General features: G+C 39.3%; 2 protein-coding genes across 2 annotated transcripts; one reads left to right on the top strand and one right to left on the bottom strand.

Moving 5' to 3' along the window:
• Positions 1-127: 127 nt before the first annotated feature.
• Positions 128-5076, top strand: LOC134330164 (Bardet-Biedl syndrome 1 protein homolog). Its single transcript, XM_063011172.1, has 14 exons — positions 128-200; positions 1209-1255; positions 1350-1388; positions 1506-1578; positions 1667-1798; positions 1959-2065; positions 2343-2415; positions 3011-3169; positions 3268-3337; positions 3586-3744; positions 4229-4362; positions 4468-4602; positions 4694-4780; positions 4871-5076. Exons 2-14 carry the CDS (start codon positions 1212-1214, stop codon positions 4967-4969), a joined length of 1311 nt encoding a protein of 436 aa, XP_062867242.1. The 5' UTR covers positions 128-200; positions 1209-1211; the 3' UTR covers positions 4970-5076.
• On the bottom strand, positions 5049-18266 carry si:dkeyp-50d11.2 (calpain-1 catalytic subunit). Its single transcript, XM_063011173.1, has 22 exons — positions 18164-18266; positions 16313-16583; positions 15588-15657; positions 15380-15498; positions 12595-12728; positions 12279-12447; positions 12112-12195; positions 11212-11297; positions 11056-11130; positions 10798-10958; positions 10411-10571; positions 10006-10017; positions 9602-9813; positions 9423-9462; positions 9251-9316; positions 9107-9164; positions 7943-8007; positions 7779-7847; positions 6475-6553; positions 6274-6390; positions 6082-6140; positions 5049-5236 (listed from the first exon to the last, which is right to left on the bottom strand). The coding sequence occupies exons 2-22, from the start codon at positions 16562-16564 to the stop codon at positions 5210-5212; spliced, it is 2115 nt and encodes a 704-aa protein (XP_062867243.1). The 5' UTR covers positions 16565-16583; positions 18164-18266; the 3' UTR covers positions 5049-5209.
• Between the last annotated feature and the right edge of the window lie 412 nt (positions 18267-18678).

An 18678-nucleotide genomic window follows, 5' to 3' on the forward strand; every position in this document is an offset into this window, starting at 1 on the left:
CGCAGTAAAAACAACTAAATCTGGGCCAACCTGGGCCAACCGGCAGGTTAAATCGCCTCTGCTCGCACCCCTGCCATTGCTGTAGCCTCTGACCCTTTCATCTACATTTACAAGAACCTGCGACCCTACCTGCGACCCTTACTCTGCCCACTCTGGAGGTCAACCCCGTGGAGCAGGATGTGTGGAATCAGGCTAGAAGGGTGAGCAAGGTTTCAATCATACCTAAATTGTCTGTTTTGTGCTTACATATCTTGTTTTACTCAAGTCATTCATATTTAAAGCTGTAATCGTAAGAGTAGTGCTGTTTTTAACCACCTTTTGAAACTTTGCTCAACAATATGCTTGTGATAGTGAAAGTGCAGTGATATATAATAAGCAGTTAAATAAGAAATTTTATAATACTACTCCAAACTCTGACTACTGATACAGTAACGGATGTTAGGCAAAGTCCAACGTTTAATAATTAAATTATTTTAATAAAATCGTTGGGTACTACAGGGATGCAAATGACTTTGTGAAAATACAAATCAGCTTGGTAGTATCAGCTTGTGAGTAAAAATAGACTGTGGGTAGGAAAATTACACAATTATGGGCTGCATGGTGGCACAGTGGTGGTGAATGGGTGCCCCACATAAACATGAGTTGTGAGTTCTTGGGTTTAATCCTAGTCTCATGTGAGGAGTGTTCTCCCTGTACCCGTGTGTTTTTCTCGTGTACTAATTTTCTCTCACCTATCAAAAACATTGGAAGGTAGATTGTACTTGTACTTTCAAACTGGCTCTGGATATTCAGTTCAGTACATTTGGGCATTTGTACAAACTGCTTTTGAGGTGGCTTGAGTTTCAATCTCTCGACCTCTTATAACTAATGCTCTGGGTTTTTTTTTATAAATGAACCTCAGTATGAAGTACTTTACCGTTCCTTCTGCTAGTCAATTTTTAGACACTCTCCCAGAAGCCCCTTTTCCCTATTTTTACTGTTCATAAACCCAAACATGCAGACTTTCTGGCTTATGAGTTGCTGGGTTAAAACCAGAAGTTTGCTGCTGTAGTTCACCTTGTTACCACTAGGGTCCAAATTATAGACCATGTACCATTAAACCTTTTTTGCTGTGTGAAGAAAAAAATTCATTTGTTTGACCTAAATAGTATTTTGTGTGTTTTGCATTTGTGCATAATGTTTTTGCATGTTTCTTTCATTTTCTAAAGGATATGATCGATCCAATGACCCTGAAAGAAATGCTGGAGGGAATCAGGTGAGTGTAATAGATAACGCTGTCATTTACTGCTCTATTAAAACACACTTGCTTTTAGAACACAGTGTGTAAAACAGTTTTCTCTGTATTTTAGGGATAAAGCTGACATTCCACTGTCAGTAAGATCACTACGGTAATATTATCTAACATCTACCTAATAACAGCTGATACAATTCCACTAAAACAGCCAGTGCAGTCATATTTCAGCCAATCAAAGTTGTGTTAAATTCCATATTGCATTATTTTTTAGGTTCCTCATGCTTGAACCACAGGATATGGAATCTTACGTTAACCTTCACAAACAGCAGCCTATACGCAGACAGGTGACTTTTCCCCCAGGATATTCACTAAAGCACTATTATTTTGCAGGTCTGAATGGACATTGTATGTTAAAGTTTTGTGTGCTCTTAGACGGTTATCACATGCATAGGGACACTGAAGAAGAACATGGCGGATGATGATGCAGTCAGTTGCCTCGTCATTGGCACAGAGAGTCAAGATGTCTATATCTTGGACCCAGAGGCATTCACCATTCTATCAAAGGTCAATACTACACTTTTGTGTGCAGACAAAACACTGTAAATTCAGTACTGTACAACACAACGAAGATTGTTAAGTTTAATTTCCTGTTGTGATTTTTATTTATTTATTTTTTATTTTATTATTATTATTTTTTTTTAAGTTTAATCTCATGTGTTTGCAGATGTCCTTACCTAGTGTGCCTACACTGATGGATGTGACCGGTCAGTTTGATGTAGAGTTCAGAATCACTGTAGCTTGTCGCAGTGGGAATATCTACATACTTCGCAGGTTTGCAAACTATTTCACAGCCTGGCCACTTGCATGTGACCATAATAAATCAAATGGTATTAAAATAGAGTGACCTCTATATGATCTTATCAGCTTTAACAACAGCCACTTCTCTGAATAGGCATCTAATGAAACTGAGGTATGTCTGTGGGCTTGGCACTAATGTTAGTCAAGAAAGCCTCAATTGATTTTCCAGTTCATTCCAAAGCTGTTCAGTGGGGCTCTGTGCAGGCCACTGGAGTGTTTTTAAAGCAAACTTTTCTTGACTTCCTTATAGACCTTGCTGTGTGCACAGGGGCACCGTCATGCTGGAACAGGATTGTATGTTGCAGGGACTCACCAAAACCCAGGTATTGCATCGAGTTGTCCTCTCACCCTGTTGGGCTGGTGAGGATAGGGAAGAATGTGGTGGTGGGCTGTGCTCAGGACACTTTGCAAAGCTTCACACAGAAGGTCCAGCATTTTACACAAGCACACATGGACAGCTATTTCAATGCTAGCCAAAGTTCCTGTTTAGACAGTAAGATCCACAGTAGCAGTGCAAATCTCAATAAATGCAGATCAAAAGTGGATGGTCAGTTTGGTTTGAACTGATCAAGTTCTTCACATTTGGTATAATTAAAGCACTTGCTCACAAAAGAACTGGACTGTAGATGACTAAAAATGCTGACTGTGAATTTATGCCTTTTTGATAACGTAAGGTAAAGTGTTCACTGAAAGCCATAAGTATTCCATCATGGAGGTGTCTGTAAAAGCAACAGGCAGGCCACAGGGCATGTTTAACTTCAGATTTTACTCTGGACGTTCTCATGAGGCATAACTAAGTATTATGGAAGAAATTACTAGTGCAAATTTTTGTTCAGGGAGCTTACAACTGCTTCATTTTTTAAAATATTTCTCAATTGTGCAAAAACGAATAAAATAAATGTTTTTACTAATGGGCAGGGGAAAAAACTGTCGACGGCTTACCTACCTGCTCCAGTCACCACTATGGCCATACTGGACTTGCCCACAAGGGGCTTCCAGGCTGTGTTGGTGGCTTTGGCCAGTTGTGAGGTGCATGTGTACAGGGATAAGAACTTAGTCAGCACCATCAGAACACAGGTAACTTTCAAAATTGCCGTTAGTTTTTAAACATGTTACATCCTAGCCATAATGTAGGACTAAGTTTTTATTGTGTATCTGGCATCTTGCTGTTACAGGACATAGTGACCAGCATTTGTTTTGGTCGTTATGGTCGGGAAGATGGCACCCTAATCATGACAACCAAAGGTAGCAAACCTTAAGCTGAAAACCAAACTTTGTGGCTGTTAGTAATGATGTAATATTTGACCATATTGTTTGTTACCAAGATCGATTATTAAATGTTAAAAAAAAATCAATATTATTTTCAGTATCATATATCACTCTGTATGCTCTTGAGCTTTAGTGATGAATGGCACCTTGTGTGGTTGGAATATTTTACATTGTGGTTTTTAAATTGCACCGGTTTATGCACCTATGTTTCCTTTGTTGTGCAGGTGGGAGTCTGATTGTAAAGATCCTTAAAAGGACAGCTGTTTTTGATGACAAGGACTCAGCTTCTGGTCCCCCAATAGCCCAAAGCATCCGACTCAATGTGCCTAAGAAAACGAAGCTTTATGTGGATCAGACCCTAAGAGAAAGGGAGAATGCTGTGGGTATGTACACTCAAAGCAAACACATTCATGCAGTTGTAACCAGAAACAATGTGTAATAATAACTTTGCTGTAATGTTTGTTGCTTGACTGCTTAAGTGAGCAAATGTAGCTGGATCATGTGCTGTATCTATGGCATTCCTTAATAGAGCTTATTCACCTTTACTAGCAGAGTCCTATGTTAAGTATTGTAGAGCAGCAAGTGCCATGTAGTTAACAGCTATATGCCAATTCCTGATTAAATAAAATATTTTGTTCATTTTAAAATATAAAGAATCTCTGCAGAAAATAAATCCAGAAACTGCAAATGTTAATGCACAGTCTAGTAATTGTGGCATGTAAAAAGTTTGGATACTCTTTCATTTATACAATTTTAGAGTATGTGTCAAAATGCCCTGCTTTTTAAAAATAATGCATTCATACGCATAAGCCAGTAAAACTTAGACCTAATATGTAATTGTAATAACACCGTCTTTCAATTATGTAGCAATGAACAGAGCCTTCCAAATGGACTTGAGCAGGCTGCGGCTAGCTGCAGCCCGGACCTATGTGAAAGCCTTGGAGTCTAGCCTGACGCCTATGTCATCCAGCCTGACGGAACCTCTCAAGATGAATGCTGTGGTGAGTGATAACATCTTTATGCATTCCTGTTTAGTAAAGTTTAGGCATCGTATCAGAATTGTTTAGCTGTGTGTAAGTAAATATCTTTTTTCCCCTCATGTTCAGGTTCAGGGATTAGGCCCATCCTTCAAACTGACTTTGAACATCCAGAACACAGCAGCATGTCGTCCTGTAATGAACCTAGCCATCAGTTTCCTGTATGATAAAAATCTGTACAGTATGAAGACAGCCTTTTTTAAGGTAATGGCCATGAGGCAATACATTAGCAAAATTATGTGGACACCTGCTCTAAATAGTGAATTGCTAATAAGTGAACAAACCGTGTCTGTAGATCCCTTTGCTGGTTCCAGGGCTGAATTACCCCATTGACACATTTGTGGAGTGCCTTAATGACAAAGGGATCTCTGATGTCATCAAAGTAAGATCTGTATTTACTTTTGAACAAAATAAATTCAGCTTAGTAGTCACATTATAATTGCTTTCCTAAATATTAATGCTGTGTCTCTAGCAGCCTGTAGGGGGAGGTCTTAGCCTCAGTGCTACACAAACAGAAGCCACGGACCAGCAGGTGATCAATAAAGTTTGTACAGGCCAGAGAACTTATTAAGGCCGGTCCTTAGCATAGATCAGAAGATCTTTGACCTAACATGAAGCTTAGCACACAGAGATATTTGTGTTTGCACATGTATTTTTAAAATTTTTATAATACAGTGTTACCTTTCTTTGGCAAAGGTACAACAAAGAGGGTGTATAGACAAAATGAGAGAATGTATAAGAGGCAACACAGGCAGAAAAAAGAAGAAAGTACGAGTAGTAGTTGAGTACAATGAAGAAGTCAAGACACCATCTAGGTAAACATGGTAAGAGAGATCCACTGGAAGAAAAGACAAAAAAAATGCATAGTTATTCATTTCCTATTGCAAACTAAAGAAATAGACACCAGCTGAAGTGTATTATTTTCATATACCGGTAGTTTAACTATGAACTTAGGTCTTGCTTTTATCATGATTACTATATGTAAACACTAAACACAATATGAAAGGTAATATATGTATTCAATACGATTTATGTACTCGTGCTAATTTGATTAAACTATCTTATCCATTCATATATACACACCGATGAGGCATAACATTATGACCACCTTCCTAATATTGTGTTGGTCCCCCTTTTACTGCCTAAACAGCCCTGCAACTGTGATGCACTGTGTATTCTGACACCTTTCTATCAGAACCAGCATTAACTTCAGCAATTTGAGCTACAGTAGCTCATCTGTTGGATCGGACCACACTGGCCAGCCTTCGCTCCCCACGTTCATCAGTGAGCCTTGGCTGCCCATGACCCTGTCGCCGGTTTACCACTGTTCCTTCCTTGGACCACTTTTGATCAATACTGACCACTGCGGAAACACCCCACAAGAGCTGCAGTTTTAGAGATGCTCTGACCCAGTCGTCTAGCTATCACAATTTGATCCTTGTCAAACTCACTCAAATCCTTACACTTGTGCATTTTTACTGCTTCTTCTAACACATCAACTTTGAGAATAAAATGTTCACTTGCTACCTAATATTGCTACCACCTGCACCCATTAACAGGTGCAGTGATGAAGAGATAATCAGTGTTGTTCACTTCACCTGTCAGTGGTCATAATGTTATGCCTCGACGGTGTATCAAACTAGAATTATAATTTATACAATTACTCATAACCAGGTAACATACCTGAGGAAAACTTAGAGACACCACTCCATCTGAATCTGTGTCCAAAGTCTTGAACGTCTCTGTTGGAACAGCATAATTTGCATTTGTATGAGTAATTAACTCAGCATGATGAATTGCTGAACAGCAGTGGGTACTACATCTTAAAGACTTTATTCTAATATATGTATCATGTTTGCTGGTATGACCACTCACTGAACATGCTCTCTAGACGAATCAGGCAGGTTACAAAGCTGTCAAAGTCCACATTCATGTCTGGCTTAGAATAACGCAGGATTATTAACTGAAACAGGTGATTGGTCAGCTTGAAGCCTGAAATAACATTAAAACAGGTTGGAGCATTACACAGTGAGCAGTGATTTTATCATGGTGTTTACTATGATGAGGCAGCGGTACCTGCAGATTCTAGTGCCAGACGCATTTCATAGGAGCTCATGGTGCCAGACTTGTCCAAATCGAAGTCTCTAAACACAGTCTAATAAGGTCATAGTGTGAGAAAAGCAATACAAATTCAAACACTGTTATTGCCATAAAAATGCTGAAGTTATATTTCCATCATAAAACCAACAGCGGGTGGAGCAAATGATGGTAACTAAATGCTCTTATTTAAGTTCCACATTTTTGTGCTGTGAGATGTTGGAAACCTTTGTCACAATGAGAAAAGAGATGAGGATCTACTTTCCAGTCTGTGCTTCAGAACTTCCCATTAGGGTTTAATTATGTTTAAATGTAGATTGTAGTGGCTATGAGGGGCTATAATTTTGGCAGTATGTATGGTGGCATTACTATTTAGGATCAGATTTTGTGTTCCTTTCACCAAGTTTCTAAATGTCAGCCTTTTCATTACTTTCAGTCTTGGAAGTTTCATAACTGGGTCATAAAAGTGCTTCTTTCATTGTGTGGTTGTTTTGTTCTATTCAGTCATTCTTTATTAAGCATTTCCTCCTCTTTTCACTCAGTTTAGTTTAATTTAAATCTTCCTTTGTCACTGCTGCCACCTTCACCCTGATCAGTGAGGGTTAAGGCTGTTACGCACCCCCTCCAGCACACATCCAGCCGTTGATCGCTTCTTTTCACCTGCTAGGGGTGTGATCTAACAGACCGGAGTACCGCGTGTGGAAAGCCTATCACTGCTATCCGTGATTGGCCACCGCCATGCAGGTGCCTCCACTGGTCAGCAGAGGTTGTAATTGTCCAGCGACAAAGATACCTGTTTCAGCCATTGTCCTTCCCCTTACAGACACACAGTCAATTCTGTGTCCCCTGTTGTGTGGTCATTTTGATGGCTGTTTTGTTGTATTTAGAAACCATCTTTCAAATTGCACCTATTGCTTTCAGTGAGCTTTGACTTGACACCACAGTTTCTTTATTTAATGCTGGTCATTTTTTACATATGCTGCCATAACATTTGAATTTTTCCTTTTAAAACATTTTGTATTATTTTAGCGTCTATGACTGATTCACCTGCACTTCAGGCACCTTTTATTCGGCCTCTTTTGAACTTTATGACTTTGATATATGGTTTTCATTTCTATTTTTTGAAGTGCTGTCAGATTACATTTATAACTGATGCGTTCTGTAATTTGGACATCCAACCTAATAGCTGTACTTCTGCAGTTGTGTTTTTGTAGTTGTGATTAGCTCATTGTACTATCAAGCTTCTTCTGCATCTTGTATAAGTATGAATGAATTATATTTACCAGATAGTGCTTGATCTTCTCCCAAAGCCCATGAAAATCCATTAAGCCCAGCTTTCCTTTACCAGTTGTCTACATGGCCCACGTTAAGGTGACACACAATGCTCATCTCACAATAAATTCTTCACAGCAGTGTTCAAAGAAAATCACAAACAGTGAAAGGATACATCCAAAAGATTAATCATGCTTCTGCAAGCCTCCTTGTCAAAGCCGTTAGTTTTCAAGTCCTTGTCTGTAACAAAAATAACAGGGCCCTGCTTGATTAATTTCTCAAAAAACATAAACCCTGTTAATATTACACTATATTTAACTAAAGACACATTACTAAAGACAGTTAATCTACTTTCTTCTTGACTCTGTGATTGTATCACTTTGTATTTTTACAGTATTCCTCCTGACTTTCTTTCAGAACTTTATAACTTTGTACTGTACTTTCTTCTGACTTTTTTCATTAATTTCTGACTTTGTTGCTTTCTTTCTGACTTTTCCATTAATTCTTGAGTTTATTACCGTGTTTCTTCCTTTTTTTAGCACGTCCAATTGCCCGATTGCGTCATGCTTCCTCTCCACCAATGCTGATCCCTGCTCTGACTGAGGAGAACGAAGCTAACCCATGCCCCCCTCCGACGCGTGGGCAGCAGCCGTATGCATTTTATCACCTACACTTTGACGAGTGCAGTGCAGCTCAGCGTTGTGTACGGAGAGCACTCTTTTCTTATCTCTGTGCAGGCGCCATCAATCAGCCAGCAGAGGTCGTAATTGCACCAGTCATGAGAGAGAGAGACCCCATCCGGCTTAGTCCCGCCCTGCCCATATCTGAACAACAGGCCAATCGTTGTTTATGTGGCCGCTCAGCCTTAGCCGGCAGGCACAACTGAGGTTCGATACAATGTATTCGAGATCCCAGCTCTGGATCCATCGTGTTTTTTTTACTGCTGCACCACCTGAGCGGCCTTCTTCCTTTCTTTCTAACTGACATGTCGTCCTGATTGTCGTTCTTCCTGATTTTTATTCTTCTTTACTTTACCTGTGCACTTTATCCATTCCTGATTTACTTTCTCGACATTTTTCATCTTTTTTCCTGTCTTCTTTCTTCCTCTATTTTCTATATTTCCTTACATTCTACCCTTTTGACCTCCTTTCTTGCTCCCTACTTAGTGACTTGGTTATCTTTTTTAACATTGTACTTACTTCTTTCCTATTCTTCTTTCTTCCCAACCTAATAACTTTCTTTCCTGCCTTCTTCCTCCCTGACTTAATACCTTACCTACTTAACTCAGTTACTTGACATTTAACATCCATCATTCAACATTATTTTCTTAAAGACTCACGTTTGCTTACTACACGATTCAAAATTGTCTGAAGTTTTGGTACATCAATCTCCATTTCCTGCAAGCCAAGTAAGACAGATAGATTGCTATAATTTGTTTATAACTTCATTAATGAATGACATAATACCCTCTGTTCCTTCTCACCTTTCCAGCTAGCTTGGTGAAAAGTGCCTTAAAGCCTTCATCAATCTCACTTTCTGCTAGCACGGGCTACAGTAGTAAACACACACACACACATTTTCACACAGCCACATGTCTGCTTTTTAAATGATTTGTTCTGATCTAACATCACAAATGCAGTTTGACTGACACATACCTCTTCTGGCAGGTCAGCAGAAAGCTCATCATCAAGTTCCCTTTATAAAAGACACAGTTCAGGTTTATTTTCATGTTTTGTTGTCACTTGTTTTATACAGCATGCTTTAACAAAATTGTATCATCTAAATTGTTAGAATTGTGTTTTCAGCAAAACCTTCAATAAGTAAAATCACTCACTCAGAGTCTGCAGCTTTTTCAGAGAAGACCCTTAGCACAAAATCACCCTCTTTATTGGGTTCAAAGGTGGAGGGAACTATGATGTACTCCCCAGCTGGCAGACAGAAGCGTGAGCTCACCTCTCGCAGGTTGATGAAGAGCTCAGATCGAGCGCTGGATGTGTGGGTGAGAAAGAAGTCACGTTTCAGATGAACACCGGTGCTGCCCAGAAACTGCCAAATATACAGAAATCTGTCTGAGAAGTATGATACGTATGTACATAAATGCATTCCTACCCAGCAGTATGCACCAATGTTAACCAGCACCCTCACTGAAAAAACTCTGACCTGACCTTAAGAACTGCTCACAGATTACCCTAGATCAGACACAATGTATTATTGTTACCCAGGTCACCCATCACATACCTCTTTGGGAACCTGGAAATGAAACAGAAAATTAGGGGCACACATTTAAAGATAAGTAAATAAATAACGTTTAATAATTTTTTCAGGAGTATATAATTCAAATATAGTGTTCAAAAAAATAAGCACTGATGTACAGTTAAGGACAATTGAAGCTCTAGTTTGCTTGGTATGCAAAGTTGCAGCCACACCAGCACTTTGTGAATAAGAGGAATTATCAGTGCTCTAATACAGAGTAAAATAAAATAATTCCTAACTGATTTATTATTGCTAATTAATTAATTATTCCTAAAAAATCAAGATGTAATTGATGGAACACAAAAAAATAGGACCAGTCAATGGCATCCCAAATACGTATTCTAGATTTAACAAAAATGCATATGTTGTATTACAAAACAAAACTTTCACCTCATAAACTGCATATCCAATAGTTTCCATGTCCTTGCCCTCACGCCGTAACCGCCGCCTATCCTTCTGCATTAGTGCTACTAGGAAACTGCAGCCATCTTGACCCTCAACGTCCGGATCCTTCAGCACAATTTTATATTGAGGGTTGATCCAAAAGGTTGCTGTAAAAATATTGTCCAAGAGAAAAAAAACATATTATTAACAACATAAAATGAACAAAACTTACTCAAGAAGACTAACATTTATCTTTGTGATATGGCTACCTAATTTGTCAATAGTGATTAAACAGTGACTTTTAATGGAATTTTTGTGCTATTTTTGTCAAATTCTATCAATGTAAAAGAAGCTTTAAGATCAAGTAAAAAAAAAAAGAGTAAGTTCAAGTACCCGGGTAGTTCCTGCAGCCTCCCGCAGTGCTGCCTCTTCTCCACTCTCCAGGATAAAGGGACGAACTCCACTTCTTCAGCTCACAGGTCTGTAGTGCATCTGCAGTCAGATTACAAATCTCCAGCCTACTGAACTCCCTCATAAAATCACTAAATGACATCCTGTGTTGTAGATGGAAAAAGAAAATCAAGCCAAATCACAGTAAAGTCTCAATACATCAGTTAAGCTATAACAGCGTAGTTAAGAAAAATACTGCACCAGAACTCTCCATCTTCAGAGCGATTGTACAGGCTTGCCCTTACTGAGGGCTCAATTCCACTCCACTCCTTGGAACTAAATGAAACAAAATCATTATTAGTTGTACTCTATGACTGTAAAGTCTTTAATGTGTCTTCATTCATTATTTATTCTTACTTGTCACTCCAGGCTCCAGTCCATTCAACCTCTCCCCAGGGGTTCCTGATGCGAATTAGCTTTATGACATTTCCTCTACACTCCACCTAAACAACAGACTTCTTGGTTACACCACTGTCCTGATCCCCCAGGCTCATAGGTCCTGACTTGTTTAGGTCAGGTGACTAGGAGAGCCATGACAAAGGCTTGATTCTGTGCTCGTTTGGAAATATGTGTTGGCTCATCGTCCTGCAAGCAAAGCCAACCACTACGCATTTTCCTCCAATCTAGTCATATCCAATTACTCCTTTATTGCTGCAGACCCCTACCCTGATTGAGAAGGGCTGTATCTAACACACACTCCCTCCGATGTGTGCAGTGGCCAATCACTTACACACAGAGATCAGTATTGGGTACAGGGACACACACACTTCTTTAACTTCATTAATCCCCATTTCCTCATCAACCAGCCAGAAGAGACTTCAACTGCAGCAGCAATGAGGAATCCTTTCAGCCCGTCCTCCCTCAGACATAGCCTATTGTATCTGTGTTAGCGCCCAGCTGGCTGATAGCAGTGCTAAGATCCGAATTTAAGGAATCTCAGCAGTGGTGGTTGAGTGTGGTTTAATGCTGCCCCACCCGAGGGCCCTAAATATATACTGATAATGGATTTTTTATAATTTATTACCTCACATATTTAGTGGAATTAGTGGAAAATCTGACTGTAACATTTCACTGCTTGGCTTGTTTTGTTTAGATTTACTGGTTATTACAGTGTTGGCTTTCACAATACAGATAATGTGGTTCTGTTTGTTAGTGTCTATGCACAGCAAACATTATTGGGGAGTTTAGCAATTACATTAATACTTTTAGAGAGATTTTGGCGTGCTTTAAATGTCCAGCCATAACACCTCCACTCACCTCCTCCACTCCTGTAACAGAATAAGCATGGCCTTTCACCAGCTTTTTAAAAGTGACCGCCTCCATGTCAAACAGTCCTGTGATCTGAGAGTGGAGAGAATTTCTGTTATACTTTATGTTTCTTAAAACCATTGATAACATAATAACTTAAATGTTTGCATACTTACATCTATGGAGCAGCCCAGTAGAGATCCTCTTTCCACAGCTCTTTGGATGATGCTAAACAGGTTGGGTGGAGCTTTCTTCAGTTCATACATTTCTGTAACTCCGCCAGTAAAATCCTCAAAGCCCTCAGACGTACTGCCTCCAGAGAGCGCCTCATAACATTCATTTAACCTACACACACACACACACACACACACACACACACACACACACACACACACACACAGTCATCCTACTAATTTTGGGCACAGATCATATTTGTCTGAAGTAGCATACCCTTTTATCTGATCTGTTAAAATGATGCTGGATCTCTCTTACTTGGCATATGCCTTCTCTACAAGGGCACTCCAGAACTCTGTCCCTTCAGCTGAGTGAACAAATAGGAGCTTTCCATCTCTCACTGGCAGCCGGTCATCAATCACTACATCCACCCAGTCCCCAAACTGCCAAAACTGCAACAGAGGAGTGAGGAGATGTTATATGGCAACCCTCTTCAGGTGAAATGTACAGTTTTCCAGTTACACAAATGTAATTGAACAGCCTTGTTTGGTTTTTAATTTTGGTTTGCTGTTACACAAGAGACTTATCTAACAAGTCACTTACCCAAAATACACAAAGGTACATAATCAAATTTCTGTGGCCTTATTAGAACTTTACATAACTTCAAGCATATTTAATAAAGACAAACTATTGGAAACGTTTCAATATAATATTTTAGAAAACTAATAAGTTATGGAAGCTGCACAATGGCCTGGTGGGTAGCACTATCACCTAACATCAAGAAGGTCCTGGGTTTGATTCCTTGGTGGAGTGGTCCGGGTCATTTCGGTGTCATGTTCTCCCTGTGTCTGTGTGGGTTTCCTCCGGGAGCTTCGGTTTCCTCCCACAGTCCAAAGGCATGCAAGTGAGGTGAATTGGAGCTACTAGGTGTGTGGTTTTTTGCCCTGTGATGGGCTGGCGACCTGTCCGGGGTGTTTCTTACCCTCTGCCTGGTGAAAAACCCTAAATAGGATAAAAAAAAAGTGGTAAAACAGACAATGAATGAATGAATGAATAACATTCAAAGTTATGGATATGTTTTCTCCTAAAATGATGTACTGTATTGGTGTTAAGTCCTAAGGGTTTGGTTTCTTGCAGTCCTAGAGACGGAGATCTACCTCGCAGTCTGCTTCACATATCACACAAAATGATGTTTAAATCTGGTGACTGGGCAGAACATATAAAGTAAAATTCATCCTGGTTTTTATTAAACCAATGGGTCAGTTATTGTGACTAATGCTCCTGCAATTCATGTCTATACTATTTAGAATCTTATTAGAACTTTATTAGCAGCCTTATCTTGCGTATGTTTTTTGTTTTCATAAGATTTTGTTCCCCACTTGTATGATTTCCTATTTTAAACTTCATTACAGTTCTGCTTAATATGAATCTGTGGCTCAAATTGTGTACTGTGTTTTGAATCATTAGAGTAACACAGTAGTGCAGCAATGACATTTTCTCCTTGTGTGTAGATGGGCTTTTCTTTGAGGTTTGAAAAACATGCTAATATGTCTAAGCAAGTATGTCTTGCTTCGGTGTTGTGGGGACTGTCCCCTAAATAACTGTGACCCTGACCAGGCAAAGCAATTACTAAAGATTTGTGTGAATTTAATTGACATTCATTTAACAGAACATAAACATTGTAATTAAACGTCACAGCTTTGTAGTACATTCTGGCCATTTTACTAGAATGTTCATAATATGTGGACACTGGGCCAGAAGGAGTTTTTAAATTAGGTTTTTAGGCTGTCTAGCCAGCCAACCAGAATGTCCTTTTGGGATTCATTTAATTAATTTACTGGACTGGCTTGGCAAAGTTCTGCAGCAGTGTTGGAATCTGCAGCCTTCTAAATACTTGCATTTCATAGCAGGGTGTGAAGCCCCAGGATATTTAAGCTCTACAGTAATCATTCAGTACTGGTAATTAAATGTAAACAGATTTTCCTGTTCAAAAACAATTATTATCTGATGATCTCCACACTCTCACTTAACAATTCATTCTGTAAATATTACACAGATTGATGAGTGTAAAAGGGCTCTGAAATGAACATGAAAATGCCTCTGGAATTTGGCAATAGGACACTAGCTCTGGCCTGTCCGAGTTGTTTGGGAGGAGGTTGGGTATCTGCTTTCATATAAATATAGCTGTCTTGGTGATGGGGGAGGGGGATCTGCAGTATAGACACTTGTGCTTAGCTAAAGTGGCTAAAAGGGAATAGATCAGTTGCCATGCAGTAAAATAGCAGAAGCATAATGTTCATTACTGTAATATGCTCTACCATCCTATTATGCTTTACAGCTACATGGAAAATTGCCATATGAATACTTCTGTGCTGCACTAAAGCAAAAACACTTACAATGTGTCGCATGCCTGCTAGGGCAGCACCATCAGTCCTGCTGGACTAGTATTGATTCACTGGATTAATGTTTCTACCTATATAACACAGTTGAACACAATTAAATGTTTGCAAACCCTGTAGAATAAAATTCATTTCCCAGATTTTTGAATGAACAATTCTGCAATAAAGAGGCGCTTACCCACCGACTAGACGCAGGTTTGAATCTTAGTGGAGCTACTGGCTGGCCAGGTGTCTACAGACATGACTGGCTATGTCTGGCAGGGCGGAAGGGGGATGGCAAAAGCCCTGCAATGGATGCAATGTTTAATCTTTAAAATCTTTGACAAACACATATTGTGTTCCAACTATTGAGAAGAAAACGTGGGTTGTCCTGCCCTACAAAAAAGGAAACATAAGAGAACCTAACGATAAGAACTAAGAAGGGTACATAATTGTTTCTAAAGGCCTCAGCACTTATCAATACATTATTATACATTATTATTATATTTTATATTATATTATATATTATTATATTATATTATTATTATTATACATTATACATATATATTATTATGTATTTCTTTATTTTACAAATGGGGGACATTTAGTACTGTTGCTACTCTCCCTAAATGGCAATCCACAAATATCATTCCATGAGCACAATTCACGGTAAACAGCTAAATAAAGGTTTAGTAAATTTTAATATGACTTTTATTGTGTAATACCTGAAAATGAAAGATTCCTGCATATTGATGGTGGAAGCTCTGGCCATGAGGAACCACACGATGCAGCAAAGGCTCGTTCAAGGTTAGACTCGCAATGGCCGCCAAAAGCCAACAGTCCCCTGTAAGACAGAAAAGTTTTCTCCACTGTTTTGTCCTTTAGAGTGAATTTATTCCTTGGCAGATAAAATGGGCTGGGTAAAGACTGTACCTAGAGCGCCTTGGCAGATGTCTGTGCGAGTTGCTCCATCGACGATGAAGTGCGGGTCACTACAGAACTCCTGAAGTGCACAGAGAAGGCCTATGGGTCAAATAGGGCACAGAAGTGACTGAAACATATATGCAGTTGACATGTAATCTGTAGCAGAAGGCACTGATTATTCCTGCTGGCCAGAAAGACTTTTTAAAACCCACCCCTGTTTCAACACTATTGGAGTTCATAACAGAAGCAAAACTAGATTTGCTGTCAGTTACTTTTACCTTCTGTGCTACAATTTCTTAAACTTTGCAAAAGGTAAAATTTATTTTTACTGTGATGTGTTAACTGACATGCTATCTGTTCATTTTAGTCATAAATGTGTATATTCATGGTTACTGAAGGCTGACTTTGTTTACACGGCACACAAATAATATCTGCTGCATAGTGTGCACATTTGATATTGGTAGTGCACTAATGCGACATTACAATTACTACAGTAGCGTGCAGTTTGGATGTCAGACACCATCGTTTCTGTAAGTTCAGAAGGATCAAGTGGCTTATAAAATTAAGACTAATCCAAAATCCCAAACAAATATTTTCAGTCTTATTACAGTAAAAGTCTGGCACTGGAAGCCTAGGCAATTGGTAGGCACTGATATTGTTCGGCATAGTTAATTGAAATGGACATTGAACCTGTGCAAGGTGTGTGGAATGGCTTTCCTACTAAAGGGTCTCACCGTGGGTCTCATCCAGCGCACTCCTTTGGTTTTGGCAGAACCAGGTGCCAGCTCCTTAAATCCTAGAGAAGAGGTTTGGGCTGGGTAGGTATCATCCTCATATAAACGACCACTCTGGAGGCAGCTTGCACGCAAAGACTCAAAGTCTTGACCAAGGAATTTCATAGCTTTGTCATTCTGCCCAAGACCTTCACTGCGATCCCATTCACTCCTGAGTCGAGCGGCCACTCCAGTGGCACAAACAGTCTCCATGCTCCAATAGATTTTGATGCTAGGAATAGCAAAGACATAAATCAAATCCCATTAACAATAACCATTGTCCCACCGGTTACAACATTGTTGTAATTGTATGTGCTTTGATTTGTAAAGCGACTTCACTGCCAACATACACTGATCAGCCATAACATTACAGCCACCTCCTTGTTTCTACACTCACTGTTCATTTTATCAGCTCCACTTACCATATAGAAGCACTTTGTAGTTCTACAATTACTGACTGTAGTCCACCTGTTTCTCTACATGCTTTGTTAGCCCACTTTCATGCTGTTCTTCAATGGTCAGGACTCTCCCAGGACCACCACAGAGCAGGTATTATTTGGGTGGTGGATCATTCTCAGCACTGCAGTGACACTGACATGGTGGTGGTGTGTTAGTGTGTGTTGTGCTGGTATGAGTGGATAAGACACAGCAATGCTGTCAGAGTTTTTTAACAACTCACTATCACTGCTGAACTGAGAATAGTCCACCAACCAGAAACATCCAGCCAACAGCATCCCGTGGGCAGCATCCCATGATGAGCAATCGTCTCTGACTTTACATCTACAAGGTGGACCAACTAGGTAAGAGGGTCTAATAGAGTGGACAGTGAGTGGACACAGTATTTAAAAACTCCAGCAGCACTGCTGTGTCTGATCCACTCATACCAGCACAACACACACTAACACACCACCACCATGTCATTGTCACTGCAGTGCTGAGAATGATCCACCACCCAAATAATACCTGCTCTGTAGTGGTCCTGGGAGAGTCCTGACCATTGAAGAACAGCATGAAAGTGGGCTAACAAAGCATGCAGAGAAACAGATGGACTACATTCAGTAATTGTAGAACTACAAAGTGCCTCTATATGGTAAGTGGAGCTGATAAATTGGACAGAGAGTGTAGAAACAAGAAGGTGGTTTTAATGTTATGGCTAATCAGTGCCCAACTGCATAAACGTTACTGTCAAAAAATGTTAAAACTATTGTAATCGTAATACAATATTGGTCAGTATCATCTTGTGTTACCCATCTTTCTTTTTTCCAGCTGATCAAAATTTGAGTTCTGGAGTACTGTCATTGGTGTTACCACCCCTTACTGTAACACCTTATTTCTCAAAAACACGATGACAATCAAGTCTATAATGTTTAAATATTATAAATATTACAAACAGATAGATACAGATAAGTTTTAACAGAGATCAACATAAAATCAAGCAAAAGGTCCCAACTATTCTGTAAATGGGGTTTGTAATTTAAATGCCCAATAATACAATGGTTATTTTAAGCTTTATTTATAACTTATGAAATACAAATGAATTTAACATTTGCAACTTTATATCAATGCATGCAGAATCTCTTCTATTACGAATAAAGGTAATTATCATGTGTGCATTAGCACAAATCATACAAAGAACAAGATACAGTAAAGCATTTCAAGCATATCATTTTACTGAGCCTTAAAAACAAGATTCCTAACACTGGATATAAATAAATACACTATAATCAAACAGCTTTGTTTTCAGAAACGTTATAGCCTGTATTTAATAATCCTTAATACCATAATAATAATAATCATTAATAAAACGTCTACCTTTTGTTAGAGGGTATTTGTTTGTTGGCACTCCCCAGTCGGCATTTAAATCTTGGTCCTGATTATCTCTGTACACAGGGTTAGCTCAGCTGCACCATGGTCACAGCTGTCCCAAAGCCAAACCCACACACACTGTCCTCTGCCACTGAAGTAATAAACAGGGTTGCCAGATATCTCTCCTGGTATATTTATACACCTGACATTATACCAATAAAGTTCAGTTTCACATAGCTTAGTTTTCTGAGGTTCTGCGATTCCGGTTCTGAATTTATAATAAAATTAATGTGGTACCGCAAAAAGGCTTTTACTTGTCGCAGAATTTCGATTTTCATGAAGGCAGTTGCAATTACGTTTCTAAACCTCTAGATGGTGTTAATTCACCTTATCAAGATCACAGATCTGTTTTCAACTCAGAAAACCTGTGACAGCACTAGTTTTGGTGGCTCTGTTACAACACAGAAGCTCAATTTAAAGCTAAAAACGCATAAATTAGCAGGTCTTGGTGCTGACTAGCG

The sequence above is a fragment of the Trichomycterus rosablanca genome, chromosome 16 (genome assembly GCF_030014385.1).
Source record: "Trichomycterus rosablanca isolate fTriRos1 chromosome 16, fTriRos1.hap1, whole genome shotgun sequence".
In the NCBI taxonomy this organism is placed as follows: domain Eukaryota; kingdom Metazoa; phylum Chordata; class Actinopteri; order Siluriformes; family Trichomycteridae; genus Trichomycterus; species Trichomycterus rosablanca.